This window comes from Sinocyclocheilus grahami, unplaced genomic scaffold (genome assembly GCF_001515645.1).
Source record: "Sinocyclocheilus grahami isolate Dianchi unplaced genomic scaffold, SAMN03320097.WGS_v1.1 scaffold16.1, whole genome shotgun sequence".
Lineage (NCBI taxonomy): Eukaryota > Metazoa > Chordata > Actinopteri > Cypriniformes > Cyprinidae > Sinocyclocheilus > Sinocyclocheilus grahami.
The window spans coordinates 2403850-2418870 of NW_015505195.1; the positions used below are offsets into that span (position 1 = coordinate 2403850).

At 37.0% G+C, this 15021-nt stretch overlaps 1 protein-coding gene across 4 annotated transcripts in view; it reads left to right on the forward strand.

Annotated features, from left to right (window-relative positions):
- LOC107548439 (choline transporter-like protein 5-B) overlaps window positions 1-15021 on the forward strand; it is a 47786-nt gene that overhangs the window by 17223 nt on the left and 15542 nt on the right. For 2 of the 4 annotated variants that reach the window (XM_016229126.1, XM_016229136.1), the window contains exons 1-7: window positions 6200-6623; window positions 7031-7079; window positions 10108-10181; window positions 11364-11448; window positions 11597-11681; window positions 11782-11910; window positions 14884-14944. In XM_016229126.1, coding sequence (XP_016084612.1) covers window positions 6584-6623; window positions 7031-7079; window positions 10108-10181; window positions 11364-11448; window positions 11597-11681; window positions 11782-11910; window positions 14884-14944 — 523 coding nt within the window. In that variant the 5' untranslated portion in view covers window positions 6200-6583. Of the gene's footprint in view, window positions 1-6199; window positions 6624-7030; window positions 7080-10107; window positions 10182-11363; window positions 11449-11596; window positions 11682-11781; window positions 11911-14883; window positions 14945-15021 lie in introns of those variants that run through there. The other 2 variants (XM_016229112.1, XM_016229119.1) reach the window with 2 other exon arrangements.

Consider the following 15021-nt stretch of genomic DNA (forward strand, 5'->3'; position numbering starts at 1 on the left):
GTGTGTGTGTGTGTGTATACATATATATATATATATATATATATATATATATATATATATATATATATTAGTCACAAATAAACAATGTACATTATATTTAGTTTAATTTTACTGATTTAATAAGCACACACAAATGCTGAAATTATACTATGATATCATTTTACATATTTAATGACATTTGCTGAAAAAAAAAACATTTATCAACCACTCGTCTGTTTCTTCTGGATTTCTGTTTTCATCTTTGCACAAAACAATTGTCTGTTTGGATATTTATTTATCTGTTTGTGTATTGGTTTGATAGTTTTGTTAATTCATTTAAAACTAACAGTGAAAAGAAATTATTTCCAGCCAGTCCTCTTGAGGTCACAATTGAGATGCAGCATATGTCAGGGACTTGTTTGTGACTTAATGCCATGGGGTGGGAACTCCATGTTCTGGTAGGAAGAGGAAAAAGTAACCACACAGAGTTTCCATTCGACCAAACCCATGCTGTCTGTACCTGTGCGCTTTCCCAGGCTGTTCCTTATGGAGAAACCATGAAAGAGGCTTGTGTTATACAGCAAGGCCTGCAAGACACTGCTCTCAGTGTGTGAACTCATTTGCTGTTTTGTAGTTGACGGGCATATCAAAAGCATGTAATGGCCATAACGAGTGTGTTCACGAGCACCCTTCTCAAACATATAGTCAGATGGGACAGAGCAAGCAATGCTGATGTTGTTATTCCAATAATACCTCGGGCATATTCCAGATGTCCTTACCTGTTTGTCCAGTCGCATGGCCACAGTGTCTTATTCTTTGATCCTCTCTGTCTCTCTCTCTCTCTCTCCTGCTCATCTTTCTTTCTCTCATGCCTGCCTGTATTCTTTATGGCTATTTATCCTTCTCATCTTTTTTTCTTTCTCTTTTGTCTCTGTGTTTTTTTCTTTTCTCTGAGACTCATCTCTCTGACTAAGTGTAACTGTAGTCAGTATAGAGGAGACGGTAAATGTGAGAAATCAGTATAAATTTGACAACTGGTACTGTCTTGCATTGCCCTGGTGTGAAGTTGCAATGTTGCAGTGTCATGAAAGTTTATCCTTTGCTTGTGCTTATAAGCTTTGCCATTTTAAACTTTCACGCAATTTCAAGCACAGTAAGACGAAAAAAAGAGAACTCAATTCAGTACTCGTACACTGTTCTGACAGCTCACACACAAAGCACCCATCAAACAGTATATAAATACTGAATTGCAGTTCTTTTTGCCGTTTATTGTCCTCAAACTCTCGATTTCACAGAAAGTAATGTCTAAATGCACATCTTTAGATAATTCGATACAACAAAAATGATTGGAGTAGCTACATTTTACAAGAAAATACTTGTAGATTTCAGTCTTTTTTTCTTAAGAATTTCATGTTTAATTCAATGTGTTACTTGCTGATGAATTATTTGTGAGATATACTAGCAGTTTCTGAGTAAAAATAGTTTTTACACCATTTTTTCCCCCAGAGTATAGTTTAAAAAGAGTGGACATTCCTTAAATTCACATTGTTTACAGCTCAGCATGTAGTTAAGCTCTCATGATAATAGAGACGGAGGAACAGAGCTGACTTCTGCTTTTTGGAGCTCATCCAAACTCTTGTGTGTGTAGTCCTCTTTTCTTCTCCTTTGCCAAGGTCAAGAGGTTCAGAATGTTTTTGCAATTGGTTGTTGTATGAACGTGAAGGATCTTCTGTGGTTTCTCAGAGTAACAGAGCTGTTATTTTGGCTAATAAGAGCTAAGTCTAAATTGCCACTGAATCAATCAGAAGCTCCTCTGAAACGTTTGATTAGTGATAAGCAATACAGTGAGCATGAAGCCCCACCCACTTGAATGGAGAACAAACTTGGTTATCATAAATACTTGTTTATGTCTTGTGACGGATCGGCTGCCTCCCCAAATTATCATCATCACCCCGTCCCTTAATCGCCGCCCTTCACCAGGCTCCCGACAGGAGTGAGTGTGTGAGAGAGGAGGGGCGCAGAAACAGCCAGGTCTGGCGGCGTGAGATGAGGCACACCTGAAGTGCGTGCACGCTGGTGTTCTCGTGGGTCCAGGAGGGGAGAGCGTAGAGGGACTCCCACGCCGCCAGAGACACGAGCTGCCGGACCTGCTGTCCGGAATGGAACTGCACCCGTGACGCGGTCGACGGGCCAGGATGCCGGGCCGTCAATCCCCTGAAGCGCCGCGGGCCAGGGAAGATGAGCCGCTGTGACGAAGTCGCCGACCCTCGTGCCCTGGCCTGGACCAGAGAGGGGAGCGCGTGCAGCTGTCGGACTCCGCCCCCTACCTGGACCCCTCCTTTCTGAACACTGCCCTTCCTTCACGATTCCCCGGCACAACGAGGACACCAAAATAAAAGCTCAAACCCTCACTCTGAGTTTACACGTTTTGATGTCCACATATTCATTTCACAGTGGCTATAGCATTTCTGTCCTAAAGAAATGACCAAATATGAAAGATTAAGTGGATATTTGAATGATATGGTGCTTGGTCAATATTAAACAAGTATTAGATCGGCACAGTAATGTGTAAAAACAATCGTCAGGCCGTTGGCGCCCTCTGCAGGCCTTTGTTGTTATGCGTAATGTACATTAGCTCTATTGTTTATAATACATTATGTATTTTAAAAATTTTGTTCAATAAAACCATATGATTTCTTGCTTTTGATACTTTATTTGAATTCATTATTATTGCCTCATTGCTATTATAGATGTATTTTAAGTAATTTTAAAGGCTATTGTTCACTTACATGTATTTTTATTACCACAAATTTTTTTTATTATAATTATAGGGCCCTATGAAATCCGTTTTATTTCCAAATTCATTTTTTTCCATTTTCTTTTTTCTATCATTTCTGTCCTAAAGAAATGACCAAATATTAAAGATTAAGTGGATATTTGAATGATATGGTGCTTGGTCAATATTAAACAAGTATTAGATCGGCACAGTAATGTGTAAAAACAATCGTCAGGCCGTTGGCGCCCTCTGCAGGCCTTTGTTGTTATGCGTAATGTACATTAGCTCTATTGTTTATAATACATTATGTATTTTAAAAATTTTGTTCAATAAAACCATATGATTTCTTGCTTTTGATACTTTATTTGAATTCATTATTATTGCCTCATTGCTATTATAGATGTATTTTAAGTAATTTTAAAGGCTATTGTTCACTTACATGTATTTTTATTACCACAAATTTTTTTTATTATAATTATAGGGCCCTATGAAATCCGTTTTATTTCCAAATTCATTTTTTTCCATTTTCTTTTTTCTATACTCTGTTTTAATGGTTAAATTACATTTTATTAATCAAAAAGCCTAATTAATTGAGTTTTACGGTTTTATCTTTACCAAATTCAGTTTTCCATTATTTTCTGGATTCCATTTTCATGGTTCCGTTAAATTTTAATAATCAAAAGAATCTACAATTAATTGATTTTATAAAAAAAAAAAAAAAAGTGTAAATTTTTTTCAGAAATACTGCACATTTACATGTTTCTCCTAAATAAATTTAGGTAAATAATATTTCTGGTAAATATTCCTTTAAAAAGTGTTTTTCTTATTATAATTTTATTAGTAGTAGACTAGAACACGTGAATATGTTGTCATTCTTACACTATAATACTGAACTTTGATTTCAGTGATTTGGACTATGAGATGGACAGATTTATAAATGATTTACCTTACAAATCTGATGAAATGGTGCATGTTGCGTTCCCGGATTAACTTTATAATAATCCCAAACTCAGTTTGGGTTTATTATCAGAGTTTGAGACACTCCACACTGTGATAACAGTTCCTGTGGAACTACTGTGAACGAAGCCGCTGTGTGAAGCATGTACTTAAAGCTGCAGTCCGTAAGTTTTGCCTGTTTGTCGCCATCTGTGTTTGAAAACCTGGAATTGCAGCTGTGTGCGGAATTATCTAGCTTGCATGGGTTGTGAGTCGGTGCGGCTCCAGCACGGATGAATCTATCAGAAGAGTATGTGTGGCAGTCAGTCACCGCACCGGTGTGGATATTTACTGTACTACGTCTACGTCTTGGAATATGACCCAAATAAGAATTTTCACTGTATAGACCAATTTCAGTGTTTGCAAACAGTGATGACGTTTTTGTGTAGCAGTTTATTCAAGCCATGGAATAAAATAATAAAAATGTAATTTTGAGTTTATATTTCAAAATTGACTTTTTTCTTGCAATCCCGAGATTATATCTCACAATTCTAGTAAGAAAAATCAACTCGTCATTCTTTCTTTTTAGTTTATAATCCCACACTTCTGCCTTTTTTTCCTCAGAATTGACAAACTCGCAATTGTTGACTTGAATAAAGTTATGAAGTCTGAACTAGGAGATATAAACTTGCATTAGCAAGAAAAAAAAGTCTGAATTGTGAGAAAATAGGTAAATGTTATGTAAAATGTTATAGGTTTAAATAGTATTTCATGCATGTATTTCAACTGTAGGGCTAATACAATATGTCCCCTATATGAATATTATATAGACCTATTGTTTAAATCAAATTTCTGCTTTAAAAGTAGGATATCATAGCAGGTCTGCGTTTAGCTTCAAATGGCGTCTTTGATGACAGTGTTATATAAAAATAATTTGCATTCCGATTCTGACATTCAAAGGCACAACAATACATTTTTTCTCTTATTCCATGGATTTTACCCGTTTCCCTCCACCTGTTCCCAGTGTTTTTCTGCCACCACAATGCGCGCGTAGCTGCAAGTGACGTAACAGTGACGTCTACTCCAAATTGGTCTATATTGCCATCTGAACAAGTAAGTAACAAGTCTGCCACGTTTGTTCTGACCAACTGAGGAAAAAAGCATTACCATAAATCTCGCTACCAATGGTAATTAAATCTAAAGATCGGTTAGCTCATTTCACATCAAACCATTCAAATTATTATTATTGTTATACTTTATTCTCAAATTATTAATGTTAACAACATCAGCATTTGTGACTATGAGTAGTGTGTATTAGCGTAAAAAAAGTTATGGACTGCAGCTTTAACCTACACGCATGTAAATAATTAAAGTGCATATACTGTATTAGAACTGCATCACATATAATTATTTAATTAAATCGTAGTGTTTGTGAATTCACTATTATGCTTTATTATGATTGTTAAATGAGTTTAAGATATCATGCAGCCTTGGAAAACAGACTAATAATGTGTTTTATACATTCTCGTCTGTGATATGCGCCACTTCTGGTATTTTGACGGTTAGTCGACGCGAGCAAAATGAAGTCGAAGATTTTAAAAAATCGAACAGTCGAATAAAATCGACGAATCGCGACAGCCTGACTCGTTTGCTCCTCCCGCCACATTCTATAAGGAAAATGAACAGAAATATTGAATATTTGAATACAGAATTAGTCAATTTGGCTGTTTTTAGAAAGAAAAACTAGTTGTTGTTTTTCACAAAAATGCATAATGATAGTGTGAAAAGCTATATGCACTTTATAGTTTTTAACATTTATATTTTTTCCCTCACACAATATATAGCATACAGGCATAAGTTTGTTTTTAGTATTAACCATTAATTTGCACATATTTTGATGGAATAAAAAAATTAGATCCAATTGAATAAATAACTGACAGATTAAACAAAATTGCAATATGATTGTTGCAGGCCTACTTTAGAGAATATGCCATTCACTCTCCTCAAATCAGCCTACTGATGCCATCATAAACATGGCATCATACATGACATCATGATTGCGTCATAACGCTGCATCGAAACAAAAAAACGCTTAAACCAACCAAGGTGGTTTGCCGGTTTTAGCTGGTTCTCATATCTTGGTCAGGGTGGTCTGTTTTATAGTGGTTTTGGGGACTTATCAGCATCTAAGATCAGCTGAAAACCAGTTTAAACCAGCTAAGACTTGCATGATGGTATCACTGTCTGATCTCTCAACTTGGGCCACCTAGGCTTGCATCATCATATGTGACGGCTGACGTCTGTCCACTCAGCTTGTTCAGATACACTGGCACAGATCCTAGCAGACCTACGTATTCGTTCTGTTCTGTCAAAATTTGCTCCAGACAGTGAGTCTGTCCATTTAAATGTAAGAATTGTATCTATTAATTGTGTTAGTAAAACATCAGGATGTTAATTCCACTGAGATGAGAAGTGATGGTATGCTTGGCGTTGTACAAACAGCACTTTCTGAGTCTCTGTGTGTGTGTGTGTGCAAAGCTTTGAGCAGGTGGCTGCCGTGCTGTTGTCTCATTGTGTCTGGTGTGTCAGTGGATGCTACCAATCTGAGTCGCGAGACACCAGTTTTGTTTCCTTTGTGAGCGAGCGAGAAAGAGGAAAAGGAACAAGTGAAGAAGTAGAGAGTGGATAGTGAGAGAGAGAGGCAGATGGAAGCGATGCAAACGCCCACCAGCCTGATATCTCTTCCACCTCCTCTCGCAAACACGGCTTTGTGTGTAATGATTAACCGATTGGAGAAAGGCAAGAAGAAACCGCCTCAGCCCTCATAGGAAGTGACACACGCACAGCAACATTATATAAACACATAGTGTCTTCGTTCAGAGAACATTGAACATGACCAGACCAAAAGGAGGATACTACAAAGCAGAATTGGGTAGGAACTTACTGTAAATACTTTGGCGAGGAGAAATATCACTCTGTGAGCTTTGTCAAAATCATCCAGTGTGTTTAGAACTGTGGCTGGCAGGTACATTCTTTTGTTTGCCCGTGCTTTGTTATGGCTCAGTTGCACTCCTTAGACATTGTGGGGCAGTTCAGACCTACTTGATCGAATGCTTTGTTTACGTGAACATGGTGGTGACATTGTTGTGCATTGTTTTATTTTAGGCTTGTTCTGAAATCAGTTAGTTTGTTTGCTCTTTGACCTGGTCAGCAGCTTACGAGGATAGCTCCTAGCAGCTCCTAACAAGAATAGATTAAATTATTTTGGGGGCACTTGAATTTTTGCAATTGTATTTTTCACTTTTAAAATGTGATTTTGACACTGTTTTTGCATTACAGGGGAGCCACACAAATTTGACCCCACATTCAGAGGACCTGTTCACCACAGGTAGAGTAAATCTTACTTCCTTGTGATGCTTTTTGGATTTGATTTGATTTGTGTCACAAGATATACACATTTACGTATTATTATTTGTATTATTATTATTATTATTGGTATTTTATTGTATTATTGTTTTATTTCCGTGTGTGTATAAATATACATATATATATATATATATATATATATATACATAAATAAATTATAAAATGTATAATTTTGTCAATTATAATAATTATTATAATAAGTATAATTTGTATATAAATTTACATTACATAATTTATACATTTGTTTTCTAATGGGCAAAATAAGAGCAGCTTGACAAATACATGCATATCTAAAAGGGAACTTCCTATTGTTTTAAATTAAGCCAGATCTAACTAAAATAGACTAAGCTTACCACCGAATATCAAATCTAACCCTAAAATACAACTTTTAGATTTTATTCATTCCTTTCTAGTGTGTATGTGTGTATATATATATATATATATATATATATATACTTCTGCCAATATGTAGTGGCAATAATGCCTCCCAAATACAGCTAGGTCAAAAACAAACACACATGCACACCTTCAAAGCATTGTCTTTTGATTTGTCCTGATTTGCATGTGTCTGTTATTGATAAAAATATTGACTTCATTCATGGACCTGTCACTCCGCTGGCCTGTTTCTCGCTCTGATCCAGAGTTGCTGGTGGATCAGTGGTTAGTTCAGCAGTGATTGCGGACAGCACGGCTTTCACCCCACAGGAGCAGAGAAATCAATAACTGTTGCTCACATTTCTAGAGTTGCTTTGCCTCATTAACAGTCAAACTCAATAGGATTCAGCAGATTGTGAGGTCATTCTGCTATTACTGGAAAACAAGCCCTGGGTTTCAATGTATTTTTTGTTGCTCCCAGTAGAAAGTGGCCATCACAGTGTGCAACCCAGCGTGTTTCTAATGGGGTTTTCCTGTGCTTAGTCCGTATTTATAAGGCCCAGCTACTGCTAATTAGGGTTGACTGATGTAAAACGCTTAAGCTCTGTTGGGTTAGCACAGCATGCAGTACTTTACTGTGCTATGTTTGCTGTGATGAGGTGCGGTACAATTCGTGTCACAGCTGACCTAGTTGTTTATCATAGTGGCTCAGTAATAATATGATGATAATTTTTTTTTTTTAGTTTATGGTTTGATAAATCAAGAGACGATGATTTAGATAATTTGATGAAAGAGATAAATATTTTTTTAATTTAATTTTTCATGGAGCACAAAATGAAGTTTCTTCACACAGACATTTTCTATACAATGGCAGATTATAGTGATCACGTATATCTAGCTACAGAAAGCATCATAAAAGTCCATATGACTTTTGCACTGAGTCTTCTAAAATCACAAGATAGTTTTGTGTAAGGAACATCTGAAAATCATCTCCAGTGAGCAGAACTGCCGTGACCAGATGGATTTGTGAACAGATCAATCTTTGCAAGTGGTTCTTTTCAATCAATCTGTGAATCTTATATTCTTAGTTGGCCACTTTTCCACTAGTCCATTAACGCTATATCTCCAAAAATATCACCCAAGCTGTATTGCATTAAATGTCACTGACTACCAGTATCACGTCAAATCCGCACCTTTGTGTGAAAGTGGCCCGACGCAACCACCCACTCCCCATCTGTGTTGAGTGGAATTTAAATATAGCTCAGGGAACGCTGTTACAGATGACACTGTGAGTTTGTAGTTTACACATCAGACACGTCACTCATTTCTACTGTCATCCACATTAGCTGTCCACTCAAAAGCTGCTGTATGCTGCGAGTTTGTCAAATTTGGTTTAGTCCAGTCAGAACTACACAAAACTGAAGTTTACTGCCCTACTGAACTGTATGGCTATGTCCAAATTAGCATATACTCTGCACTATAGGTATGTATATATACTTTTAAATGTGTAGTATGAGGACATGTTACCACATTGTAAAGTATGCTACAGACCTCCTTGCAGCATCTTGTTACCATCTAGCTAACTCATTAGCTTAAAGTTCAGTCTTGCTTAACTTTCGATTTCTTTTTTAAAAACTGCTTTCGTATATTTGTCCTTGCATTCAGGTACTTTTTAATGGAGTGTATTATCTTGGCATTTCTAGCTTATTATGTTTAGTGTATTATAATTTAGGATGCACTACAGTATCACTTTAGTATTATTTATATACTATTATAGTATTTATTAATGTTTTGAATTAGATTTTATTTTTATATTTTCAGTTTTCATTATAAATTTATTTCTAGTTTTAATACAGTTTTTCTTTTGTCTTTTTATTATTATTATTTGTTATTTTTTTATTTCAGTTTTAATCATTTTAGTACTTCAACTTTTATTTCAGGTAGTTGTCAAGGCAACATTTCTCATTTTCATTCATGTAATACAGGTTTTAATAGTTTTAGTATTTAGTTAACAATAACCACCCTGTGCACTACTTAATTGCTTGCATACTATTTAGGATGAATAATGTGCTAATGAGGATGCAGCACATCAATTAATCTTTTCTGTTGCCCTGCTGTGACCTCAGCCTCATTTTCTCTGTCTGCAAAGCTGCTATTTAGTTGTTTTCAACTAGTAGGTTGGCACCCAAAAATGGGTCACAAGTCTGTTCTGATGGGGTTACAGTCAGCAGGGGAAAAAACAATCACAAATACAGTATATGTGCTCTGTGTAGATGTACCTGTATGTGTTTTTTTTAACACACTGTGTTAGTGAATGTTATTTTGTTTATAGATTGAGAGTTCACAACCTACAATGTGATTTTCTGGATTTTTTTTTCTCATTTTGTCTCTCATAGTTGAGGTATACCTATGATGAAAATTACAGGCCTCTCTCATCTTTTTAAGTGGGAGAACTTGCACAATTGGTGGCTGACTAAATACTTTTTTTCCCCACTGTAATTAGTTTACTTATATACTTACTGAAATGCTATTATGAATGTAAATATAGTGTAATTTATTCATTCAGTGCTCACATTCTCTCCCTTACATTCTCTTTTCTCACATTCCCACTGCAGGGGCTGCACAGACGTGCTTTGCTGTGTGATCTTTGTGATCGTCATCCTCGGTTACATCGTTCTGGGAACAGTGGGTGAGTTACGCTCATTAACGTACGCTTCAGCAGAGAGGGTTGTGTAATGCGGCTCATGAATCCAGCGCTATTAAGCAGCCAAATAGAAGCGGCGGGGGAGCGTCAGTCGTAAACAGCAGCCTAATGCAGTGTCATTATGTTCAGTTACACTCCCCTCACCGTATGTGGCTGTTTTTATAAGGACAGTCATTTAGTCCATTCTCAAAAAAGCAAGAACCCGTTCATTCGCTGTGACATTTGATCGGTTACATCATTTGTGGTTTAAATGTGGAGTCTGTGGTTAAAACTGTCACAGGCTTTTCTCTTGTGCCGTTTCTGGGAGACTCACAGCTTGCCAACTGTTGGATCTGTCTTTGCTGGAAATGTGCTGCTATGATTGATATATATATATATAGTGGCGCCCAAAAGTTCTGTGATGCAAAATCTAAATAAATTTTTTTTTTAGTTTTTCAGAATGATTTCTGGAAGATAATATGACATCTAAGATTGAAGAAATGGCTGCTGAAAATTCAGCTTTGCCATCACAGGAATAAATCACATAGTTTAAAATGTTCCATTTTAATTTATATTAAATTGTAATTATATAAACTGTACATGTTGGGTCTGTGAAGTGTAAGACTCGCGGTTTCTCCCACAGTGCTTTTTCTTTGTCATGCGGATCTCACTCTACTCTGCTCTTATCTGTTTAATCCTGACTAGGCTAAATTAATACGACTAGCTTTTCTCTTGCTCTTTGAAGTGCACTAATAACTCATGTGACCGGTTTAGGCTTGAGGTGACATTCCGTGAGCCCTGAAACTCAAATTCACTTTTCTATGCAGACTTAAGTGGAGAAAATTAAATCACCAGGCAGAATCCTTCTCCACAGAGCTGTAGTGTGTTCGATTCACTGTGGACTCAAATCACTCGTATTCAATTACATAAAGAGCCTCTTATGCTCGGAATTAAATGAAGAGGTTTCACTTTATTTTTAGTTAGTTTTTTCATGCATCTGTTCGTGTTTGGCCTCTTTGCTTCTGCCTGTTCCTTCTCAGCAGTGGGTGTAGTTTCAGTGTTGCCATAAATACTGAGGTTTTTTTCCCCCAGCAGTTATATGAAATGCATGACGCTTGAATTGCAACTGTGGTAAACTTATTTGAGAAACATGATTCAGATGACATGGCTTGTGTTATGTTTTTTAAGCTTGGATGCATGGGGATCCCCGGAAAGTTGTCTACCCGACAGATAGCTATGGGCAGTTCTGTGGACAGCAGGGTACTCCTAATGCGTGAGTATGAGCTTGAGAGAAATTGAGGTGTTAATGCTGTTATACTTAAATAATTGTATAAAATATTTAAAAGTAATCTCATACTTAATATATTAGGTATGAGATTTATTTATTAGATGGATTGAAACACCTTCTTTCTCCTCCACAGAAATAAAGCCATATTATTTTACTTCAATATTTTGCAATGTGCCAATCCTACAGTCCTCATTAACCTTCAGTGCCCTACAACTCAGGTAATACAGACACTATTTGCAAACTATCTGTCATTTTGTCTAAGCTGGATCGCTCTGTATTTAGCACTTTATGCTTCTCTTTCTTTCTTGTTTACCCCAGCTGTGTGTATCCAAGTGCCCAGACAGATTTGCCACTTACATCGACATGCAATACAACTACAGACGCAATAAAAGCTACTGGGAATACTACAAGCAATTCTGCAAGCCTGGCTTCAACAATCCTGATAAGGTACCATGTGGAGACGGAAGAGTATCCGCAAGAACCAAAACTTTGTTTAAAGGGGTCATATGATGCGATTTCTATTTGTCCTTTTCTTTAGTGTGTTATGTAGCTATTTGTGCATGTATAAGATCTACAGAGTTACAAAGCTCTCCCACAAAAGGATTTATTCTATCTAAAAGAGAAGGCTGATCCAGACGGGGCTAAAACGCCTCATTCAAACATGCTCCCACATCTCTACATCACGATGTGGAAATATTTGCGTAATGCCGCCCAAATGTTCATGCAAAGAAAGAAGGCGTGGTTTCAGGATCCGCAGTAGTGTTGATGCAGCCATGTCAGGGAGACGCTGTGTGTTTCTGTGCGATAGCAAAAGCACTTTATTTGGACTTCCGAAAGTAGATGCAATGAGGAATCATTGGTTAAGATTTATTTACAACAGAACAGCACAACCCAGATGTTCGAATTTATGCAACGCATTTTATGGACGACAGTTTTGTGAACCTAGGAGAGAAGCCTACAAGGCTGGCTGTGCAAAGGCTATTTCTAAAAAATAAAAATGGGTCAATTCCGACTTTGCTATGACAATCTGGCGCTTATTCTGAATCAGCTACTGTAAGTATGTTTTCTTAATAGTTTAATTATTTGCTATTGACTGTTCAAATGCGGAGTTTTGCGTCGTGTAGAGTATTGCGTCGTGTGTGTGTGTGTGTGTGTGTGTGCGTGAGAGAGAGACAGGGTCACATCACAGTGGAGTCAGCTTTCTTAATCGCGGCTTGTGTACTGCAAATACATACGAGCATCATCACTGTGTCTGTCACTCGACTCTGTTCCCCTTTCGGGCTTGAACTGATGGCAAAACTAAGGACATCTACTGTCTTTACATTTATGTTGAAAGCTGCAGCTCGCGATTATGGAAAGGGGCTTCCGACGCGTGCTTGTGGTGTTCGGCCAATCACAATGCACTGGGTCAGCTGGCCAATCAGAGCAGACTGTGCTTGTCGGAAGGAGAGGCTTTGTAGACGCATTTGAGAGAGGCAGGGCATAGAGGAACTACAATAATGTACAGTATTTGAAAAATAATGTGTATTTTTAACATTAAAGCATGTCAACATATTCTGTTACACCAAATACACAAAATAATGATCTTTAAAATAGCATCACATGACCCCTTTAAATTCAGTGATCACATGCACACTGAAGTTTGAAAATTCTTGAAACGGTTCCCGCAGCCGGGAATTTTTTTTCTTGAAATTTGAAAAGTCATGGAGATTTTTAAAGTGAATGTCTTAAGCAAATCTTTTAAGACGGTTGTTTTCAATGCATTGTCAAGCTGACTCATAAATAAGTCTAAATAATTTATTAGCAAATTGATTTGAATTGATTTAATAATGAATTAGATAGGAATTAATATATTAATAATTAATTGAATAATCCTTATCCAGTAATCACAAACTACTTAAAAATTCATATCAATTCATTAATTAAAAAGAGAGTTGGAACCCTGTTGAAAGTTTTATATCTAGACGATTATTATAGCTGTTATATGCAGATACATCAGCACTTTTAATGACGATGGTTCATCTTAGCAGGCTGATACGTCACAAATGTACGCTCCAGTAGGCGCCTACATTTCTTTGCGTGTCAGTGCGTAAATGTACCAATGCAAACCGTCAATGGTCTGATTCTGCTGATTCACTGGATTTTCACACATGGTGACTGTGTTTGAGCCAGGACTGACATGCTGGAGAAGTACTGTAGAGAGCAGTATGAGGTTTTTTTTTTTTTTTTTGTAAAACGTCTTCTTTTTTTTCTTTCTTTCTCATTTGGCAGCCGGTTTCTCAGGTGCTTCGGGATGAAGTGTGTGTGTGCGTGAGAGAGAGACAGGGTCACATCACAGTGGAGTCAGCTTTCTTAATCGCGGCTTGTGTACTGCAAATACATACGAGCATCATCACTGTGTCTGTCACTCGACTCTGTTCCCCTTTCGGGCTTGAACTGATGGCAAAACTAAGGACATCTACTGTCTTTACATTTATGTTGAAAGCTGCAGCTCGCGATTATGGAAAGGGGCTTCCGACGCGTGCTTGTGGTGTTCGGCCAATCACAATGCACTGGGTCAGCTGGCCAATCAGAGCAGACTGTGCTTGTCGGAAGGAGAGGGTTTGTAGACGCATTTGAGAGAGGCAGGGCATAGAGGAACTACAATAATGTACAGTATTTGAAAAATAATGTGTATTTTTAACATTAAAGCATGTCAACATATTCTGTTACACCAATTACACAAAATAATGATCTTTAAAATAGCATCACATGACCCCTTTAAATTCAGTGATCACATGCACACTGAAGTTTGAAAATTCTTGAAACGGTTCCCGCAGCCGGGAATTTTTTTTCTTGAAATTTGAAAAGTCATGGAGATTTTTAAAGTGAATGTCTTAAGCAAATCTTTTAAGACGGTTGTTTTCAATGCATTGTCAAGCTGACTCATAAATAAGTCTAAATAATTTATTAGCAAATTGATTTGAATTGATTTAATAATGAATTAGATAGGAATTAATATATTAATAATTAATTGAATAATCCTTATCCAGTAATCACAAACTACTTAAAAATTCATATCAATTCATTAATTAAAAAGAGAGTTGGAACCCTGTTGAAAGTTTTATATCTAGACGATTATTATAGCTGTTATATGCAGATACATCAGCACTTTTAATGACGATGGTTCATCTTAGCAGGCTGATACGTCACAAATGTACGCTCCAGTAGGCGCCTACATTTCTTTGCGTGTCAGTGCGTAAATGTACCAATGCAAACCGTCAATGGTCTGATTCTGCTGATTCACTGGATTTTCACACATGGTGACTGTGTTTGAACCAGGCCTGACATGCTGGAGAAGTACTGTAGAGAGCAGTATGAGGTTTTTTTTTTTTTTTTTGTAAAACGTCTTCTTTTTTTTCTTTCTTTCTCATTTGGCAGCCGGTTTCTCAGGTGCTTCGGGATGAAGATTGTCCCTCAATGATTGTGCCAAGCAGACCATGTAAGTTTTTTTCAGAGAATAATTTTGTGAGGAATACATACTCAAATGGATGCTTTCTTTGCTTGTATTGTTCATTA